We start from the raw sequence: 18,780 nt of genomic DNA, 5'->3' as shown, positions 1-18,780 counted from the left end.
TTCCAACAGAGAGTCATGTCTGTTATAGTAGGGACAGGTTCCAACAGAGAGAGTCATGTCTGTTATAGTAGGGACAGGTTCCAACAGAGAGAGTCATGTCTGTTATAGTAGGGACAGGTTCCAACAGAGAGAGTCATGTCTGTTATAGTAGGGACAGGTTCCAACAGAGAGAGTCATGTCTGTTATAGTAGGGACAGGTTCCAACAGAGAGAGTCATGTCTGTTATAGTAGGGACAGGTTCCAACAGAGAGAGTCTGTTATAGTAGGGACAGGTTCCAACAGAGAGTCATGTCTGTTATAGTAGGGACAGGTTCCAACAGAGAGAGAGTCATGTCTGTTATAGTAGGGACAGGAGTCCAACAGAACAGAGAGTCATGTCTGTTATAGTAGGGACAGGTTCCAACAGAGAGAGTCATGTCTGTTATAGTAGGGACAGGTTCCAACAGAGAGAGAGTCATGTCTGTTATAGTAGGGACAGGTTATAGTAACAGAGAGTCATGTAGCCAGCTACATTTGACAATTAGAAATAACTATTGATTTTCTGGTTCATTAAGAAATCTAAACTAAAATGTGTGTTTTTGGTTGTTGAGGTAATTAGACCGAGCCCATTCCAAGGTTCTTTCTAATATAAAAAAAGTAATTTCAGAATATGAAGGTAAGATAGCTGACTAACTCATTGATCCTGTTTGTTGCATATCCCTCAAGGTCATGTTCATGACTGTACCATATAGAGGACTACAGACTGAAGCAGCCAGGGAGACACTTTCACTTGTTTTCACTTTCTGTTGCAAAATCCTGTGTTACGTGCCCTACTGAACCACCTACCTACTGCTGGAAGACCCTTTAAAACCAGGGGCACTAAGACCTGTCAACCTAGGCTAGAGGGGTTCCTATCAATAGACATTACCTATAAGAGGTCCACAGAACTAGAAATTATTCAAATTCCATGGTCCAATCACACACTCAACCACCATAATATGGACAGACTGGACCGGTACAACCAGGTCTAGGTAGGTGGAGGGAGGGGCCAGACCACTGGACCGGTACAACCAGGTCTAGGTAGGTGGAGGGAGGGGCCAGACCACTGGACCGGTACAACCAGGTCTAGGTAGGTGGAGGGAGGGACCAGACTACTGGACCGGTACAACCAGGTCTAGGTAGGTGGAGGGGGGAGGGACCAGACTACTGGACCGGTACAACCAGGTCTAGGTAGGTGGAGGGAGGGAGGGACCAGACTACTGGACCGGTACAACCAGGTATAGGTAGGTGGAGGGAGGGGCCAGACTACTGGACCGATACAACCAGGTCATAGGTAGGTGGAGGGAGGGGCCAGACTACTGGACCGGTACAACCAGGTCTAGGTAGGTGGAGGGAGGGACCAGACTACTGGACCGGTACAACCAGGTATAGGTAGGTGGAGGGAGGGACCAGACTACTGGACCGGTACAACCAGGTCTAGGTAGGTGGAGGGAGGGACCAGACTACTAGACCGGTACAACTAGGCCTTGGTAGGTGGAAGGACCAGACTACTAGACCGGTAAAACTAGGTCTAGGTAGGTGGAGGGAGGGGCCAGACTACCGGACCGGTACAACCAGGTCTTGGTAGGTGGAGGGAGGGGCCAGACTACTGGACCGGTACAACCAGGTCTAGGTAGGTGGAGGGAGGGGCCAGACTACTAGACCGGTACAACCAGGTCTAGGTAGGTGGAGGGAGGGGCCAGACTACCGGACCGGTACAACCAGGTCTAGGTAGGTGGAGGGGCCAGACTACTGCTTCTGGTCCTACAGAAACACCACGCACCAACCTGCAGATGACGATGAGGAACTTGACCAGTAGGAGGGCCAGGTTCTGCTGCTCCTGCTCCAGCCCGTCCGAGGCCTTCTGGACACACTGGAGCAGCTGGTGCCGCAACACCTGCAGGATGTTGTCTGGCAGCAGGGTCATCACTGGAGGCACCTCCTCCAACCTGGGGAGGGAGAGAGAGAAAGGGGTGAAATAAGGGGAACACCAAAACATGCTCAACTCTCACCTGCGTGTCACACACATCTGCACAAATATTATGCAAGCAAGCGCACGCACACACACAAATATTATGCAAGCAAGGAAGCACACACATAAATACTACGCAAGCAAACACACACCCCCCCTGCCATCCAGGACGTTTCTACCAGGCCCTAAAAGTTGTCAAAGACTCCAATCACCCAAGTCAGACTGTTCTCTCTGCTACCGCACGACGCACACACACACACACACACACACACACACACACACACACACTTCTAAGGCCTTCAGGTACGTTACAAACATTTACACTACATTCACACACATACCTAAGCAACACACCATGATAACCTTTAGACTAATGTTATGAAACCGTCCACAGTGAACCTAACTGTCTCTGTCCCTCTCTGTAGACAGAGGTCATCAGAGAGGAATGGGCCTGTCTCTGTCCCCCTCTGTAGACAGAGGTCATCAGAGAGGAATGGGCCTGTCTCTGTCCCCCTCTGTAGACAGAGGTCATCAGAGAGGAATGGGCCTGTCTCTGTCCCCCTCTGTAGACAGAGGTCATCAGAGAGGAATGGGCCTGTCTCTGTCCCCCTCTGTAGACAGAGGTCATCAGAGAGGAATGGGCCTGTCTCTGTCCCCCTCTGTAGACAGAGGTCATCAGAGAGGAATGGGCCTGTCTCTGTCCCTCTCTGTAGACAGAGGTCATCAGAGAGGAATGGGCCTGTCTCTGTCCCTCTCTGTAGACAGAGGTCATCAGAGAGGAATGGGCCTGTCTCTGTCCCCCTCTGTAGACAGAGGTCATCAGAGAGGAATGGGTTCTTCCTCCAACCGGACCAAGCAGAGCCCAGATGAGCATTCCCAAATCGGGGTAAGAGCGTATCGCTGGGAAAAGCAGGACAGCTGAGAGGGAGAGGTGGAGAGGTGGAGGGGGGGAAGAGAGGTGGAGGTGGAGGGAAAGAGAGGTGGAGGGGAAAGAGAGGGAGGGAGGGGGGGAGGTGAAAGAGAGGGAGAGGTGGAGGTGGAGGGGAAAGAGAGGGAGAGGTGGAGGTGGGAAAGAGAGGGAGAGGTGGGAGGGGAAAGAGGTAGGGGAGAGGGGGAGGAGGTGGAGGGGAAAGAGAGGGAGAGGTGGGAAAGAGGGAAAGAGAGGGAGAGGTGGGGGGAAAGAGAGGGGAGGTGGGGGGAAAGAGGGGAGAGGGGGAGTGGGAAAGAGAGGGAGAAAGGGGGAGGGCCTGTCTCTGTCCCCCTCTGTAGGGAAAGAGAGGGAGAGGGGGAGGGGAAAGAGAGGGAGAGGTGGGAGTGGGAAAGAGAGGGAGAGGTGGAGTGGGAAAGAGAGGGAGAGGTGGAGGGGAAAGAGGGAGAGGTGGAGTGGGAAAGAGAGGGAGAGGTGGAGTGGGAAAGAGAGGGAGAGGGGGAGTGGGAAAGAGAGGGAGAGGGGGAGTGGGAAAGAGAGGGAGAGGTGGAGTGGGAAAGAGAGGGAGAGGTGGAGTGGGAAAGAGAGGGAGAGGTGGAGTGGGAAAGAGAGGGAGAGGTGGAGGAGGGAAAGAGAGGGAGAGGTGGAGTGGGAAAGAGAGGGAGGGGAGGGGAGAGAGAGGGGAAAGAGAGGGCCTGGAGGTGGGGAAAGAGAGGGGAGGGTGGAGTGGGAAAGAGAGGGAGAGGTGGAGGTCCCTCTCTGTAGAAAGAGAGGAGAGGGAGGGAGGTGGGAGGGGAAAGAGAGGGAGAGGGAGAGGTGGAGGGGAAAGAGAGGGAGAGGGGGAGGGGAAAGAGAGGGAGAGGGGGAGGGGAAAGAGGGGAGAGGGGGAGGTGGGAAAGAGAGGGAGAGGTGGTGGAGGGAAAGAGAGGGAGAGGTGGAGAGGGAAAGAGAGGGAGAGGTGGAGTGGGAGGAGAGGTGGGAAAGAGAGGGAGAGGTGGAGTGGGAAAGAGAGGGAGAGGTGGAGTGGGAAAGAGGGGAGAGGAGGGAGAGGGGAAAGAGAGGGAGAGGTGGAGGGGAAAGAGAGGGAGAGGGAGGGAGTGGGAAAGAGAGGGAGAGGTGGAGAGGTGGAGTGGGAAAGAGAGGGAGAGGTGGGAGGGAAAAGAGGGAGAGGGAAGGGAGTGGGAAAGAGAGGGGAGGTGGAGTGGGAAAGAGAGGGAGAGGTGGAGGGGAAAGAGAGGGAGAGGTGGAGGGGAAAGAGAGGGAGAGGTGGAGGGAGGGAAAGAGAGGGAGAGGTGGAGGGGAAAGAGAGGGAGAGGTGGAGGGGAAAGAGAGGGAGAGGTGGAGTGGAAAGAAGAGGGGAGAGGTGGAGTGGGAAAGAGAGGGAGAGGTGGGAGAGAGGGAAAAGAGAGGGAGAGGGAGGGGAAAGGTGGAGAGGTGGGAGGGAAAGAGAGGGAGAGGTGGAGTGGGAAAGAGAGGGAGAGGTGGAGTGGGAAAGAAGGGAGAGAGGGGAAAGAGAGGGAGAGGAGGGGAGAGGTGGAGTGGGAAAGAGGAGGGAGAGGTGGAGTGGGGGAAAGAGAGGGAGAGGTGGAGTGGGAAAGAGAGGGAGAGGTGGAGTGGGAAAGAGAGGGAGAGGTGGAGTGGGAAAGAGAGGGAGAGGTGGGAAAGAGAGGAGAAGTGGGAAAGAGAGGGAGAGGTGGAGTGGGAAAGAGAGGGAGAGGTGGAGGGGAAAGAGAGGGAGAGGTGGAGTGGGAAAGAGAGGGAGAGGTGGAGTGGGAAAGAGGGGAGAGGTGGAGTGGGAAAGAGAGGGAGAGGTGGAGGGGAAAGAGAGGGAGGGGGGGAGAGGTGGGAAAGAGAGGGAGAGGTGGAAAGAGAGGGAGAGGTGGGAAAGAGAAAGGGAGAGGTGGAGTGGGAAAGAGAGGGAGAGGTGGAGGGGAAAGAGAGGGAGAGGTGGAGGGAAAGGGAAGGTGGAGGGAAAGAGGGGAGAGGTGGAGTGGGAAAGAGAGGGAGAGGTGGAGGGGAAAGAGAGGGAGGGAGAGGTGGAGAAAGAGAGGGAGAGGTGGAGGGGAAAGAGAGGGGAGGTGGAGGGGAAAAGGTGGAGTGGGAGAGGGGGAGGTGGAGGGGAAAGAGAGGGAGAGGTGGAGGGGAAAGAGAGGGAGAGGGGAGGTGGAGTGGGAAAGAGAGGGAGAGGTGGGAGTGGGAAAGAGAGGGAGAGGTGGAGTGGGAAAGAGAAAGGGGGAGAGGTGGAGTGGGAAAGAGAGGGAGAGGTGGAGTGGGAAAGAGAGGGAGAGGTGGAGTGGGAAAGAGAGGGAGAGGTGGAGTGGGAAAGAGAGGGAGAGGTGGAGTGGGAAAGAGAGAGAAAGAGGCACGGCAACGAACCGACAAACGACCGTACTGGCGGATCTAATGGAAAGTAATCTGTTTCCCCTTGCTCCACACTTCACTCTCTCCAGTCCCCCACACACAGACCACACAGCCTTACGTAACCATCTGACAGGACTGACTGGGCATTTCACTGGTCATGTGACTAGACCACAGCTGGAAGAGCAGAGGAACACATCACCTCTCACTCTCCCTCTGTCTCTCTCTATACTGCATGTGCTTCTTCCCCCTGAACGATCTCAAACAATGGATGCGGCCGTACAAACATACAGACATGCACAGAACCTTCACACCAACACAGATTCCAGAGCTGGTTATGGAACCCCAACACAGATTCCAGAGCTGGTTATGGAACCCCAACACAGATTCCAGAGCTGGTTATGGAACCCCAACACAGATTCCAGAGCTGGTTATGGAACCCCAACACAGATCCCAGAGCTGGTTATGGAACCCCAACACAGATCCCAGAGCTGGTTATGGAACCCCAACACAGATCCCAGAGCTGGTTATGAAACCCCAACACAGATTCCAGAGCTGGTTATGAAACCCCAACACAGATTCCAGAGCTGGTTATGAAACCCCAACACAGATTCCAGAGCTGGTTATGTAACCCCAACACAGATTCCAGAGCTGGTAATGTAACCCCAACACAGATTCCAGAGCTGGTTATGTAACCCCAACACAGATTCCAGAGCTGGTAATGTAACCCCAACACAGATTCCAGAGCTGGTAATGTAACCCCAACACAGATTCCAGAGCTGGTTATGTAACCCCAACACAGATTCCAGAGCTGGTAATGTAACCCCAACACAGATTCCAGAGCTGGTTATGTAACCCCAACACAGATTCCAGAGCTGGTAATGTAACCCCAACACAGATTCCAGAGCTGGTTATGGAACCGCAACAGATTCCAGAGCTGGTTATGGAACCGCAACAGATTCCAGAGCTGGTTATGTAACCCCAACAGATTCCAGAGCTGGTTATGGAACCCCAACACAGATTCCAGAGCTGGTTATGGAACCCCAACACAGATTCCAGAGCTGGTTATGTAACCCCAACACAGATTCCAGAGCTGGTAATGTAACCCCAACACAGATTCCAGAGCTGGTTATGGAACCGCAACAGATTCCAGAGCTGGTTATGGAACCGCAACAGATTCCAGAGCTGGTTATGGAACCGCAACAGATTCCAGAGCTGGTTATGGAACCGCAACAGATTCCAGAGCTGGTTATGGAACCCCAACAGATTCCAGAGCTGGTTATGGAACCAAAACAGATTAGAGAGCTGGTTATGTAACCCCAACAGATTCCAGAGCTGGTTATGGAACCCCAACACAGATTCCAGAGCTGGTTATGGAACCCTATAGTCTATTTCTGTATCTTGCGTTTTGAAAATGCGTCCCCGTTTATGACCCTGAGGACAGGCTACATTTGCACAGCGATGGTGGGCGCTCGCCTGTGTGCGCGGAGGCCACAAGCTACTTTTTAGGGGTCCTGGGTTGAAAACCAATGAGCTAGAGGACAGATGGATGATGTGCTGTACAGCTAGAGGACAGATGGATGATGTGCTGTACAGCTAGAGGACAGATGGATGATGTGCTGTACAGCTAGAGGACAGATGGATGATGTGCTGTACAGCTAGAGGACAGATGGTTGATGTGCTGTACAGCTAGAGGACAGATGGTTGATGTGCTGTACAGCTAGAGGACAGATGGATGATGTGCTGTACAGCTAGAGGACAGATGGATGATGTGCTGTACAGCTAGAGGACAGATGGTTGATGTGCTGTACAGCTAGAGGACAGATGGATGATGTGCTGTACAGCTAGAGGACAGATGGATGATGTGCTGTACAGCTAGAGGACAGATGGATGATGTGCTGTACAGCTAGAGGACAGATGGTTGATTTGCTGTACAGCTAGAGGACAGATGGTTGATGTGCTGTACAGCTAGAGGACAGATGGATGATGTGCTGTACAGCTAGAGGACAGATGGATGATGTGCTGTACAGCTAGAGGACAGATGGTTGATGTGCTGTACAGCTAGAGGACAGATGGTTGATGTGCTGTACAGCTAGAGGACAGATGGTTGATGTGCTGTACAGCTAGAGGACAGATGGTTGATGTGCTGTACAGCTAGAGGACAGATGGTTGATGTGCTGTACAGCTAGAGGACAGATGGTTGATGTGCTGTACAGCTAGAGGACAGATGGTTGATGTGCTGTACAGCTAGAGGACAGATGGATGATGTGCTGTACAGCTAGAGGACAGATGGTTGATTTGCTGTACAGCTAGAGGACAGATGGATGATGTGCTGTACAGCTAGAGGACAGATGGATGATGTGCTGTACAGCTAGAGGACAGATGGTTGATTTGCTGTACAGCTAGAGGACAGATGGTTGATTTGCTGTACAGCTAGAGGACCGGGTGCAGCACAAACATGCACAATATGAACCGGTTACTGGCAGGCTCACCATCAACAGGGCATCCATCAACAGCTACCAGACCTACTGCTCTTTTGGTTTGTCAAAATCGCTTGGAATTAAACATCGACTTATAAAGCCTGCAATTGGAATTTATTGTTAAAATGTATTATTGCAAAATCAAAATGTGTTATAGATAAAATAATGAAAAGGGCTGTCTGATGGCCTCAATAAATAGACAAGTATTTGTAGTTGAACAAGTCGTTGCCTGATTAGATGGTTTATTTTTTTCACTTGACATGACTTGCTCTTAGAACGCACGACTCGAGACCCGGCCCGTTCTACGTGGACTGACTCGGCCCGTTCTACGTGGACTGACTCGACCCGTTCTACGTGGATTGACTCGACCCGTTCTACGTGGATTGACTCGACCCGTTCTACGTGGATTGACTCGACCCGTTCTACGTGGACTTGGACTGACGACCCGTTCTACGTGGACTGACTTGACTGACTCGAGTGGACGTTCTACGTGGATTGACTCGAGACCGTTCTCGTGGACGTGGACTGACTCGGCCCGTTCTACGTGGATTGACTCGAGACGTTCTACGACTGGTTTGACTCGACCCGTTCTACGTGGATTGACTCTACTTGACCCGTTCTACGTGGATTGACTCGAGACGTTCTACGTGGATTGACTCGAGACGTTCTACTTGGATTGACTCGAGACGTTCTACTTGGATTGACTCGAGACTCGACCCATTCTACTTGGGACTTGTGACTTGCTTGTGACTCAAATAATAGTGACTTGGTCCCACCTCTGGGGCTATGCTTACCTGGAGGGTGGCTTCTCAAAGTCCACATCTAGACATCTCTCATAGGAGCCAATGAAGATCTCCAGCCACAGCTTCAGGTAGTCTGGGTCCCTCTGTCACAGAGAGGGATGGGAGGACGGAATGAAGGAGGAGAGGGAGAAGAGAGGGTGAGGAAGAGGAGGAGAGAGAGAAGAGAGGGTGAGGTGAAGAGGAGGAGAGGGAGAAGAGGAGGGTGAGGTGAAGAGGAGGAGAGGGAGAAGAGGAGGGTGAGGTGAAGAGGAGGAGGGTGAGGAGAAGAGGAGGAGGGTGAGGTGAAGAGGAGGAGGGTGAGGTGAAGAGGAGGAGGGTGAGGTGAAGAGGAGGAGGGTGAGGTGAAGAGGAGGAGGGTGAGGTGAAGAGGAGGAGGGTGAGGTGAAGAGGAGGGTGAGGTGAAGAGGAGGGTGAGGAAGAGGAGGGTGAGGAAGAGGAGGGGAGGGAGAAGGAAATAAAAACATGTTAGTGGTTGTCATGTGAATAGAGAGATAATGATTCCACTAACTGTAGTATGTCAGGAGGGGCAGATTACAGTGAACTCAGGTGTGTGTGTGTGTGTGTGTGTGTGTGTGTGTGTGTGTGTGTGAGAGAGAGAGTAATGAGGAGTGCACCTGTCTGCCTGAAAAACAGGCATCGCTACATTCTCTACTCCCAAGGGGAGTCACGAGCAGCTGCCTTTCAGACATTTCCTACATTCCTGGGAACAATGCAGAGAGCCAGAGGACAGCAGCACTGTTCACAGACAGACAGACAGACAGCATATCACCCTCCCACTCTGAGAATGCCAGTCATCTCCACACCCTGGCTAGCCTAAGCTCTATCTCTGCCCAGGTTGGGGAGGTAGAGAGGGGGGTAGAGAGGGAGGTAGGGCAGGGGAGTTCCAAGGCTTGCCTGACTGACACTGATTCAGGTCAAGGGGGACTGATATGAGAAAAGGCCCAGAGTATTATTGTGGAACCCGTAGGAGTGGCAGGAATGAATACTGCTGTGTCAGACTAAGTGTTGTTCAATAAGGCAGTAGGCTATATTGTTTGGTGGGGAAGTACAGTGCTTAGTAGCATTTGTTTGACAAAGCAGTGTTTCTACACTCCTGGGGTGTAGGCTAGTCACTAGAAATCAACTGGACGCAAACGGACCAAAACCAAGAGGGATTACCAGAACTTGCCCAATAAGAAACGTTGGTTTTCGTTGCCAAACGTGTTGCTACGGTGTGCACTAATGAATAAATACACCCCTGGCATGTGCCTGCTTAGTCCGTCAGAGTGTAACACCCGTTTAAGGACAAAACCCACCAGACTGATTGTCGGTCTGCACAATACATGGTGTTCATTCGTTTGCTGTCGCAGTGGTGTGTTATAGTGAACACCCACCGATGGCGACTGAAGGCCGTCATTTTAGCCCTTTTCCTCATGTAGAATCGGTTTGCAAATTACGGACGACCTCTGTTCAGGGGCGCTAACTACTCTTGGCCGGCAGACATTCAACCATCCTACCAGTCTGTTCGTGCCTTTTGTCGATTTTCAAGTGACACTTTTGATGAAGTGGTTTTCTGACGCCCAGTTCAGTTATATGTAAATGACCATATTTCTTACATCTAGCCAATACTATTCAGGGCCCTATAAATGTGCAGTAAGGTTGGTTATGACACTAGAGCAGGGCAGGACAAGTCTAGGAAAGCCTCAGCCTGCTGCGTGTCACAGTGGGAATGATCCAGAACGCGAAAGAATTCCAAAAGTGAGGTCATCAGAACAGCAAGTGACTTGACGGAGCGTTTGAGAGGGACTTGGATACAGAGTTCAGGACAAGTGTCTGTCTGTGTATACTGGAATCAACATGGTTGTACAGCAAAAACATATGACGATCTTGTTCATTCTGCTCTCAATGTGTGTGTTCCCTCCCCTTGACTCTGTGAGCCAGAGCAGGTTTGGGCACTAGCCCCAGGGAGTGTGTGTGAGTGGTTAGAGAGAATGCCCTTTCTCACTGGGCAGCCAGGGAGTACAGATGTCCACTGAGGGCTCAGGGCTGAGACGGGGAGGGGAGAGCAGAGGGGGGAGAGCAGAGAGGGACACACCCTGGGCCTGCTTGCTGTGGCACCACTGCTGACCCAACACCAAGCAACACTGGCCGGATGAATTCAGATCAGATGAGCTCAACATCTGGGTAGCAACCTATTAGTAATATCTCTGAAACGATCTGACAGACTTTAATGACTGATGACGTATTTCCTATTAGTGTGTTTTCTTATGGTCAGCCGGTTTGAGGGGGTGGGTAATCTGGGTTTCCTGTGCCCAACATGTGACCATCCATCCTGATATCCTGACCACCCCCTCCCTGAGTCTTAATAACACATGACCCCATGGGACCTTCCCAACAGGGTGAATTGTGGGTTGTTATTAGTCAGCTGGTTTGGCAGGGGGTTAGACTATAACTGTCGTTGTACCAAGCATGTGACCATCCACCCTGATATCCTGACCACTCCTTCACTGAGCCTTAATAACACATGACCCCATGGGACCTCCCCAACAGGGTGAATTGTGGGTTGTTATTAGTCAGCTGGTTTGGCAGGGGGTTAGACTATAACTGTCGTTGTACCAAGCATGTGACCATTCCTCATGAAATCATGACGACCCCCCTCACTGAGTCTTAATAACATGACCCAGTAGGACCTCACTAGCCTGAGCCGACAAGGTTATCAACATCAATCCTCCCTCAAGGAGATGCCATCCAGAGGAGATGCCATCCAGAGGAGACGCCATCCAGAGGAGATGCCATGGAGAGGTGAAGAGAGCATTACGAAGGAGTTATATCGCTTCCTTTACGACCGACCCGGCACTGCCCTCCTCCTCACCCTACCAGAAGGGCATGGTTGGCATGGTGACCGAGTATGACTGCTAGAGGAAATGGTGAGGGGCGACTCAAAACCAATGTCTACTGTAGATGTCCCTTCCCTAACAGTTTCTCTGTTTTACCACAATGTCTACTGTAGATGTCCCCTCCCTAACAGTTTCTCTGTTTTACCACAATGTCTACTGTAGATGTCCCCTCCCTAACAGTTTCTCTGTTTTACCACAATGTCTATTGTAGAGGTCCCTTCCCTAACAGTTTCTCTGTTTTACCACAATGTCTACTGTAGATGTCCTGTCCAAACAGTTTCTATTTTACCAATGTCTTTATTGCCTTCATGGTCCATCTACAGTCACCTTCTCCTCCCCAGCAATCTCCAGTACTCACTATCCTGGGATTGACTGATGTAACGGCACGAGTAGTATTTATAGTGCACACATGGGAGGGGCTAAACCACGAGGTGTGGTCGATATATAAACACTATGACATTACTGATGTTGCTGGTGATATTTATAGCACACAGTGAAGGAGGAGAGAGCCCAGAGGAGGGGGAGGAGAGAGCCCAGAGGAGGGGGAGGAGAGAGCCCAGAGGAGGGGGAGGAGAGAGCCCAGAGGAGGGGGAGGAGAGCCCAGAGGAGGGGGAGGAGAGAGCCCAGAGGAAGGGAAGGAGAGAGCGAGAGCTGAGCGAGCCAGAGAGCCGGGCGAACAAGCGAGCCAGAGAGCCGGGCGAACAAGCGAGCCAGAGAGCCGGGCGAACAAGCGAGCCAGAGAGCCGGGCGAACAAGCGAGCCAGAGAGCCGGGCGAACAAGCCCGCTCGCCTGTCCCGGCCCGCCCGCCCCTGGCTCTCTCGCCCGCCCCGAGAGCCGGGCCAAGCTCGCCCGCCCGAGCCGGGCCCCTGGCTCTCTCTCGCCGCCCGCCCGGCCCGCTCGCCCGCCCCTGGCTCTCTCTCGCCCGCCCGCCCGGCCCGGCTCGCCCGCCCCTGGCTCTCTCTCGCCCGCCCGCCCGGCCCGAGCCCCTGGCTCTCTCTCGCCCGCCCGCCCGGCCCGGCTCGCCCGCCCCTGGCTCTCTCTCGCCCGCCCGCCCGGCCCGGCTCGCCCGCCCCTGGCTCTCTCTCCCCGCCCGCCCGGCCCGGCTCGCCCGCCCCTGGCTCTCTCTCGCCCGCCCGCCCGCCCCTGGCTCTCTCTCGCCCGCCCGCCCGGCCCGGCTCGCCCGCCCCTGGCTCTCTCTCGCCCGCCCGCCCGGCCCGGCTCGCCCGCCCCCTGGCTCTCTCTCGCTCGCCCGGCTCGGCTCGCCCGCCCCTGGCTCTCTCTCGCTCGCCCGGCTCGGCTCGCCCGCCCCTGGCTCTCTCTCGCTCGCCCGGCTCGGCTCGCCCGCCCCTGGCTCTCTCTCGCTCGCCCGGCTCGGCTCGCCCGCCCCTGGCTCTCTCTCGCCCGCCCGCTCGGCTCGCCCGCCCCTGGCTCTCTCTCGCTCGCCCGCCCCTGGCTCTCTCTCGCCCCCGGCCCGGCTCGCCCGCCCCTGGCTCTCTCTAGCCCCCGCCCGGCTCGCCCGCCCCTGGCTCTCTCTCCCTCGCCCGCCCGGCTCGCCCGCCCGCCCGCCCCTGGCTCTCTCTCCCTCGCCCGCCCGGCTCGCCCGCCCCTGGCTCTCTCTCGCTCGCCCGCCCCTGGCTCTCTCACGCTCGCCCACCCGGCCCGGCTCGCCCGCCCCTGGCTCTCTCGCGCTCGCCCACCCGGCCCGGCTCGCCCGCCCCTGGCTCTCTCGCGCTCGCCCACCCGGCCCGGCTCGCCCGCCCCTGGCTCTCTCGCTCTCGCCCACCCGGCCCGGCTCGCCCGCCCCTGGCTCTCTCGCTCGCCCGCCCCTGGCTCTCTCGCTCTCGCGCTCGCCCACCCGGCCCGGCTCGCCCGCCCCTGGCTCTCTCGCGCTCGCCCGCCCCTGGCTCTCTCGCGCTCGCCCGCCCCAGGCTCTCTCGCGCTCGCCCACCCGGCCCGGCTCGCCCGCCCCAGGCTCTCTCGCGCTCGCCCACCCGGCCCGGCTCGCCCGCCCCTGGCTCTCTCGCGCTCGCCCACCCGGCCCGGCTCGCCCGCCCCTCGCCCACCCGCCCGGCTCGCCCACCCGGCCCGGCTCGCCCGCCCCCGGCTCGCCCGCGCTCGCCCACCCGGCCCGGCTCGCCCGCCCGCCCGCCCCTGGCTCTCTCGCTCGCCCGCCCCTGGCTCTCTCGCTCGCCCGCCCCTGGCTCTCTCGCTCGCCCGCCCCTGGCTCTCTCGCTCGCCCGCCCCTGGCTCTCTCGCTCGCCCACCCGGCCCGGCTCGCCCGCCTCGCCCACCCGGCCCGGCTCGCCCGCGCTCGCCCACCCGGCCCGGCTCGCCCGCCCGCACCTGGCTCTCTCACTCGCCCACCCGCCCCTGGCTCTCTCGCTCGCCCACCCCTGGCTCTCTCACTCGCCCACCCGGCCCGGCTCGCCCGCCCCTGGCTCTCTCGCTCGCCCGCCCCTGGCTCTCTCGCTCGCCCGCCCGGCTCGCCCGCCCCTGGCTCTCTCGCTCGCCCGCCCCTGGCTCGCCCGCCCCTGGCTCTCTCGCTCGCCCGCCCCTGGCTCGCCCGCCCCTGGCTCTCTCGCTCGCCCGCCCCTGGCTCGCCCGCCCCTGGCTCTCTCGCTCGCCCGCCCCTGGCTCGCCCGCCCCTGGCTCTCTCGCTCGCCCGCCCCTGGCTCTCTCGCTCTCGCCCGCCCCTGGCTCTCTCGCTCGCCCGCCCCTGGCTCTCTCGCTCGCCCGCCCCTGGCTCTCTCGCTCGCCCCTGGCTCTCTCGCTCGCCCGCCCCTGGCTCTCTCGCTCTCGCGCGCCCCTGGCTCTCTCGCTCGCCCGCCCCCCTGGCTCTCTCGCTCGCCCGCCCCTGGCTCTCTCGCTCGCCCGCCCCTGGCTCTCTCGCTCGCCCGCCCCTGGCTCTCTCGCTCGCCCGCCCCTGGCTCGCCCGCCCCTGGCTCTCTCGCTCGCCCGCCCCTGGCTCGCCCGCCCCTGGCTCTCTCGCTCGCCCGCCCCTGGCTCTCTCGCTCGCCCGCCCCTGGCTCGCCCGCCCCTGGCTCGCCCGCCCCTGGCTCTCTCGCTCGCCCGCCCCTGGCTCTCCCGCCCCTGGCTCTCCCGCCCCTGGCTCTCCGCCCGCCCCTGGCTCTCCCGCCCCTGGCTCTCTCGCTCGCCCGCCCCTGGCTCTCCCGCCCCTGGCTCTCTCGCTCGCTCGCCCGCCCCTGGCTCTCTCGCTCGCCCGCCCCTGGCTCTCCCGCCCCTGGCTCTCTCGCTCGCCCCTGGCTCTCCCGCCACTGGCTCTCTCGCTCGCCCGCCCCTGGCTCGCCCGCCCCTGGCTCGCCCGCCCCCCCTGGCTCTCTCGCTCGCCCGCCCCTGGCTCTCCCGCCCCTGGCTCTCTCGCTCGCCCGCCCCTGGCTCTCCCGCCCCTGGCTCTCTCGCTCGCTCGCCCGCCCCTGGCTCTCTCGCTCGCCCGCCCCTGGCTCTCCCGCCCCCCTGGCTCTCTCGCTCGCCCCTGGCTCTCCCGCCCCTGGCTCTCTCGCTCTCCCCCCCTGGCTCTCCGCCGCCCCCCCTGGCTCTCGCTCGCTCCCCGGCCCGCCCCCCTGGCTCTCTCGCTCGCCGCCCCCTGGCTCTCCCGCCCCTGGCTCTCTCGCTCGCTCGCCCCTGGCTCTCCCGCCCCTGGCTCTCTCGCTCGCTCGCCCCTGGCTCTCCCGCCCCTGGCTCTCTCGCTCGCTCGCCCCTGGCTCTCCCGCCCCTGGCTCTCTCGCTCGCTCGCCCCTGGCTCTCCCGCCCCTGGCTCTCTCGCTCGCTCGCCCGCCCCTGGCTCTCTCGCTCGCCCGCCCCTGGCTCGCCCGCCCCCCCTGGCTCTCTCGCTCGCCCGCCCCTGGCTCGCCCGCCCCTGGCTCTCTCGCTCGCCCGCCCCTGGCTCTCTCGCTCGCCCGCCCCTGGCTCGCCCGCCCCTGGCTCTCTCGCTCGCCCGCCCCTGGCTCTCTCGCTCGCCCGCCCCTGGCTCGCCCCCCCCTGGCTCGCCCGCCCCTGGCTCTCTCGCTCGCCCGCCCCCCTGGCTCGCCCGCCCCTGGCTCTCTCGCTCGCCCGCCCCTGGCTCTCCCGCCCCTGGCTCTCTCGCTCGCCCGCCCCTGGCTCTCCCGCCCCTGGCTCTCTCGCTCGCCCGCCCCTGGCTCTCCCGCCCCTGGCTCTCTCGCTCGCCCGCCCCTGGCTCTCCCGCCCCTGGCTCTCTCGCTCGCCCGCCCCTGGCTCTCCTAAGCCCCTGGCTCTCTCGCTCGCCCGCCCCTGGCTCTCCCGCCCCTGGCTCTCTCGCTCGCCCGCCCCTGGCTCTCCCGCCCCTGGCTCTCTCGCTCGCCCGCCCCTGGCTCTCCCGCCCCTGGCTCTCTCGCTGCCCGCCCCTGGCTCTCCCGCCCCTGGCTCTCTAATTAAGCCCCTGGCTCTCCCGCCCCTGGCTCTTATGCCCGCCCCTGGCTCTCCCGCCCCTGGCTCTCTCGCTCGCCCGCCCCTGGCTCTCCCGCCCCTGGCTCTCCCGCTCGCCCGCCCCTGGCTCTCCCGCCCCTGGCTCTCCCGCCCCCGGCTCTCTCGCTCACCCGCCCCTGGCTCTCCCGCCCCTGGCTCTCTCGCTGCCCGCCCCTGGCTCTCCCGCCCCTGGCTCTCTCGCATGCCCCTGGCTCTCCCGCCCCTGGCTCTCTCGCTCGCCCGCCCCTGGCTCTCCCGCCCCTGGCTCTCTCGCAATTTTGCTAAAATTAATTAATTTTAACCGCCCCTGGCTCTCCCGCCCCTGGCTCTCTCGCTGCTCGCCCGCTCCTGGCTCTCATCAACCTGCCCGCCCGCTCCTGGCTCTCTATCGCTCGCCCGCCCCCTGGCTCGTTTGGCTTTTATAAGGTAAGCCCCTGGCTCTCTAGCAACCCACCTTGGCTCTCTTGCCCGCCCGCCCGCCCGCCCCTGGCTCTCTCGCCCGCCCGCCCGCCCGCCCCTGGCTCTCTCGCCCGCCCGCCCCTGGCTCTCTCGCCCGCCCGCCCCTGGCTCTCTCGCCCGCCCGCCCCTGGCTCTCTCGCCCGCCCGCCCGCCCGTCTCGCCCGCCCGGCTCGCCCGGCCCGGCCCGCCCGCCCGGCCCGGCCCGCCCGCCCCGCACGCCCGGCCCGGCCCGCCCGCCCGCCCCCCGCACGGCCCGGCCGCCCCGCACGGCCCGGCCCGGCCCGCCCGCCCGCCCGCCCCCCCGCACGGCCCGGCTGTTACATTGCACAACCTTCAATGTTATGTCATAATTATGTACAATTCTGGCAAATTAGTTCGCAACGAGTCAGGTGGCCCAAACTGTTGCACATACCCCGACTCTGCGTGCAATGAATGCAAGAGAAGTGACAATTTCCCTAGTTAATATTGCCTGCTAAAATTAATTAATTTTAACTAAATATGCAGGTTTAAAAATATATACTTCTGTGTATTGATTTTAATTAAGCCATTGATATTTATGGTCAGGTACATTCATGCAACGATTGCGCTTTTGTTAAATCATCACCCGTTTGGCGAAGTAGGCTGTGATTCGATGATAAATTAACAGGCACCGCATTGATTATATACAATGCAGGACAGGCTTGATAACCTAGTAATATCATCAACCATGTGTAGTTAACTGGTGATTATGTGACGATTGATTGTTTTTTATAAGGTAAGTTTAATGCTATCTAGCAACTCACCTTGGCTCCTTGCTGCACTCAGCCTGCCACACAGTCTCCTCGTGGAGTGCAATGTAATCGGCATCAAAAAAATGCAGATTACAGATTGTTATGAAAACTTGAAATCGGCCCTAAATAAATCGGCCATGCCGAGTAATCGGTCGACCTCTACTTCCAATAAGAACTCTGTTAATTGAGTTCATTAAACTTCAGGCTGAACTGACTGACCGTGCGTTCTGTCACACAGACGACGTCACCAGAATCCACTGCCATTGGGCGTTCGCCCAGAATCCACTGCTAGGAGGCAGTGCCCAGAATCCACTGCTAGGAGGCAGTGCCCAGAATCCACTGCTAGGAGGCAGTGCCCAGAATCCACTGCTAGGAGGCAGTGCCTAGGAGGCAGTGCCCAGAATCCACTGCTAGGAAGCAGTGCCTAGGAGGCAGTGCCCAGAATCCACTGCTAGGAAGCAGTGCCCAGAATCCACTGCTAGGAAGCAGTGCCCAGAATCCACTGCTAGGAAGCAGTGCCCAGAATCCACTGCTAGGAAGCAGTGCCCAGAATCCACTGCTAGGAAGCAGTGCCCAGAATCCACTGCTAGGAAGCAGTGCCCAGAATCCACTGCTAGGAAGCAGTGCCCAGAATCCACTGCTAGGAAGCAGTGCCCAGAATCCACTGCTAGGAAGCAGTGCCCAGAATCCACTGCTAGGAAGCAGTGCCCAGAATCCACTGCTAGGAAGCAGTGCCCAGAATCCACTGCTAGGAAGCAGTGCCCAGAATCCACTGCTAGGAAGCAGTGCCCAGAATCCACTGCTAGGAAGCAGTGCCCAGAATCCACTGCTAGGAAGCAGTGCCCAGAATCCACTGCTAGGAGGCAGTGCCCAGAATCCACTGCTAGGAGGCAGTGCCCAGAATCAAATCAAATCAAATTTTATTTTCACTGCTAGGAGGCAGTGCCCAGAATCCACTGCTAGGAGGCAGTGCCCAGAATCCACTGCTAGGAGGCAGTGCCCAGAATCCACTGCTAGGAGGCAGTGCCCAGAATCCACTGCTAGGAGGCAGTGCCCAGAATCCACTGCTAGGAGGCAGTGCCCAGAATCCACTGCTAGGAGGCAGTGCCCAGAATCCACTGCTAGGAAGCAGTGCCCAGAATCCACTGCTAGGAAGCAGTGCCCAGAATCCACTGCTAGGAGGCAGTGCCCAGAATCCACTGCTAGGAGGCAGTGCCCAGAATCCACTGCTAGGAGGCAGTGCCCAGAATCCACTGCTAGGAGGCAGTGCCCAGAATCCACTGCTAGGAGGCAGTGCCCAGAATCCACTGCTAGGAGGCAGTGGCCAGAAGCCACTGCTAGGAGGCAGTGGCCAGAAACCACTGCTAGGAGGCAGTGGCCAGAAACCACTGCCATAGGTAGTCACCAGAAACCACTGCCATAGGTAGTCACCAGAAACCACTGCCATAGGTAGTCACCAGAAACCACTGCCATAGGTAGTCACCAGAAACCACTGCCATAGGTAGTCACCAGAAACTACTAGGCCTGTGTTGTTGCTACTTATGGATTCAAAAAGGGATTGGTGCTACCATGATCCAATGATGTATAGTTACACAGGCCTACAGACCTAGTTAAAATGACAGAATATTTCATGTAGGTCTGTGTCTATGGTCTCATCACCTTAGTGGCTATA

The 18,780-nt window shown here is 58.5% G+C and overlaps 1 protein-coding gene across 1 annotated transcript in view; it reads right to left on the bottom strand.

Annotated features, from left to right (window-relative positions):
- nbeal1 (neurobeachin-like 1) overlaps window positions 1-18,780 on the bottom strand; it is a 78,492-nt gene that overhangs the window by 56,090 nt on the left and 3,622 nt on the right. The window contains 2 exon segments of the mRNA XM_042318137.1: window positions 1,699-1,967; window positions 8,551-8,642. Of these exon segments, the coding sequence (XP_042174071.1) occupies window positions 1,699-1,967; window positions 8,551-8,642 (361 nt within the window).

The sequence above is a fragment of the Oncorhynchus tshawytscha genome, unplaced genomic scaffold, assembly GCF_018296145.1.
Source record: "Oncorhynchus tshawytscha isolate Ot180627B unplaced genomic scaffold, Otsh_v2.0 Un_contig_3761_pilon_pilon, whole genome shotgun sequence".
Lineage (NCBI taxonomy): Eukaryota > Metazoa > Chordata > Actinopteri > Salmoniformes > Salmonidae > Oncorhynchus > Oncorhynchus tshawytscha.
Note: the sequence above shows the minus strand (reverse complement) of the source record. Positions and strands in the feature narration are given on the sequence as shown.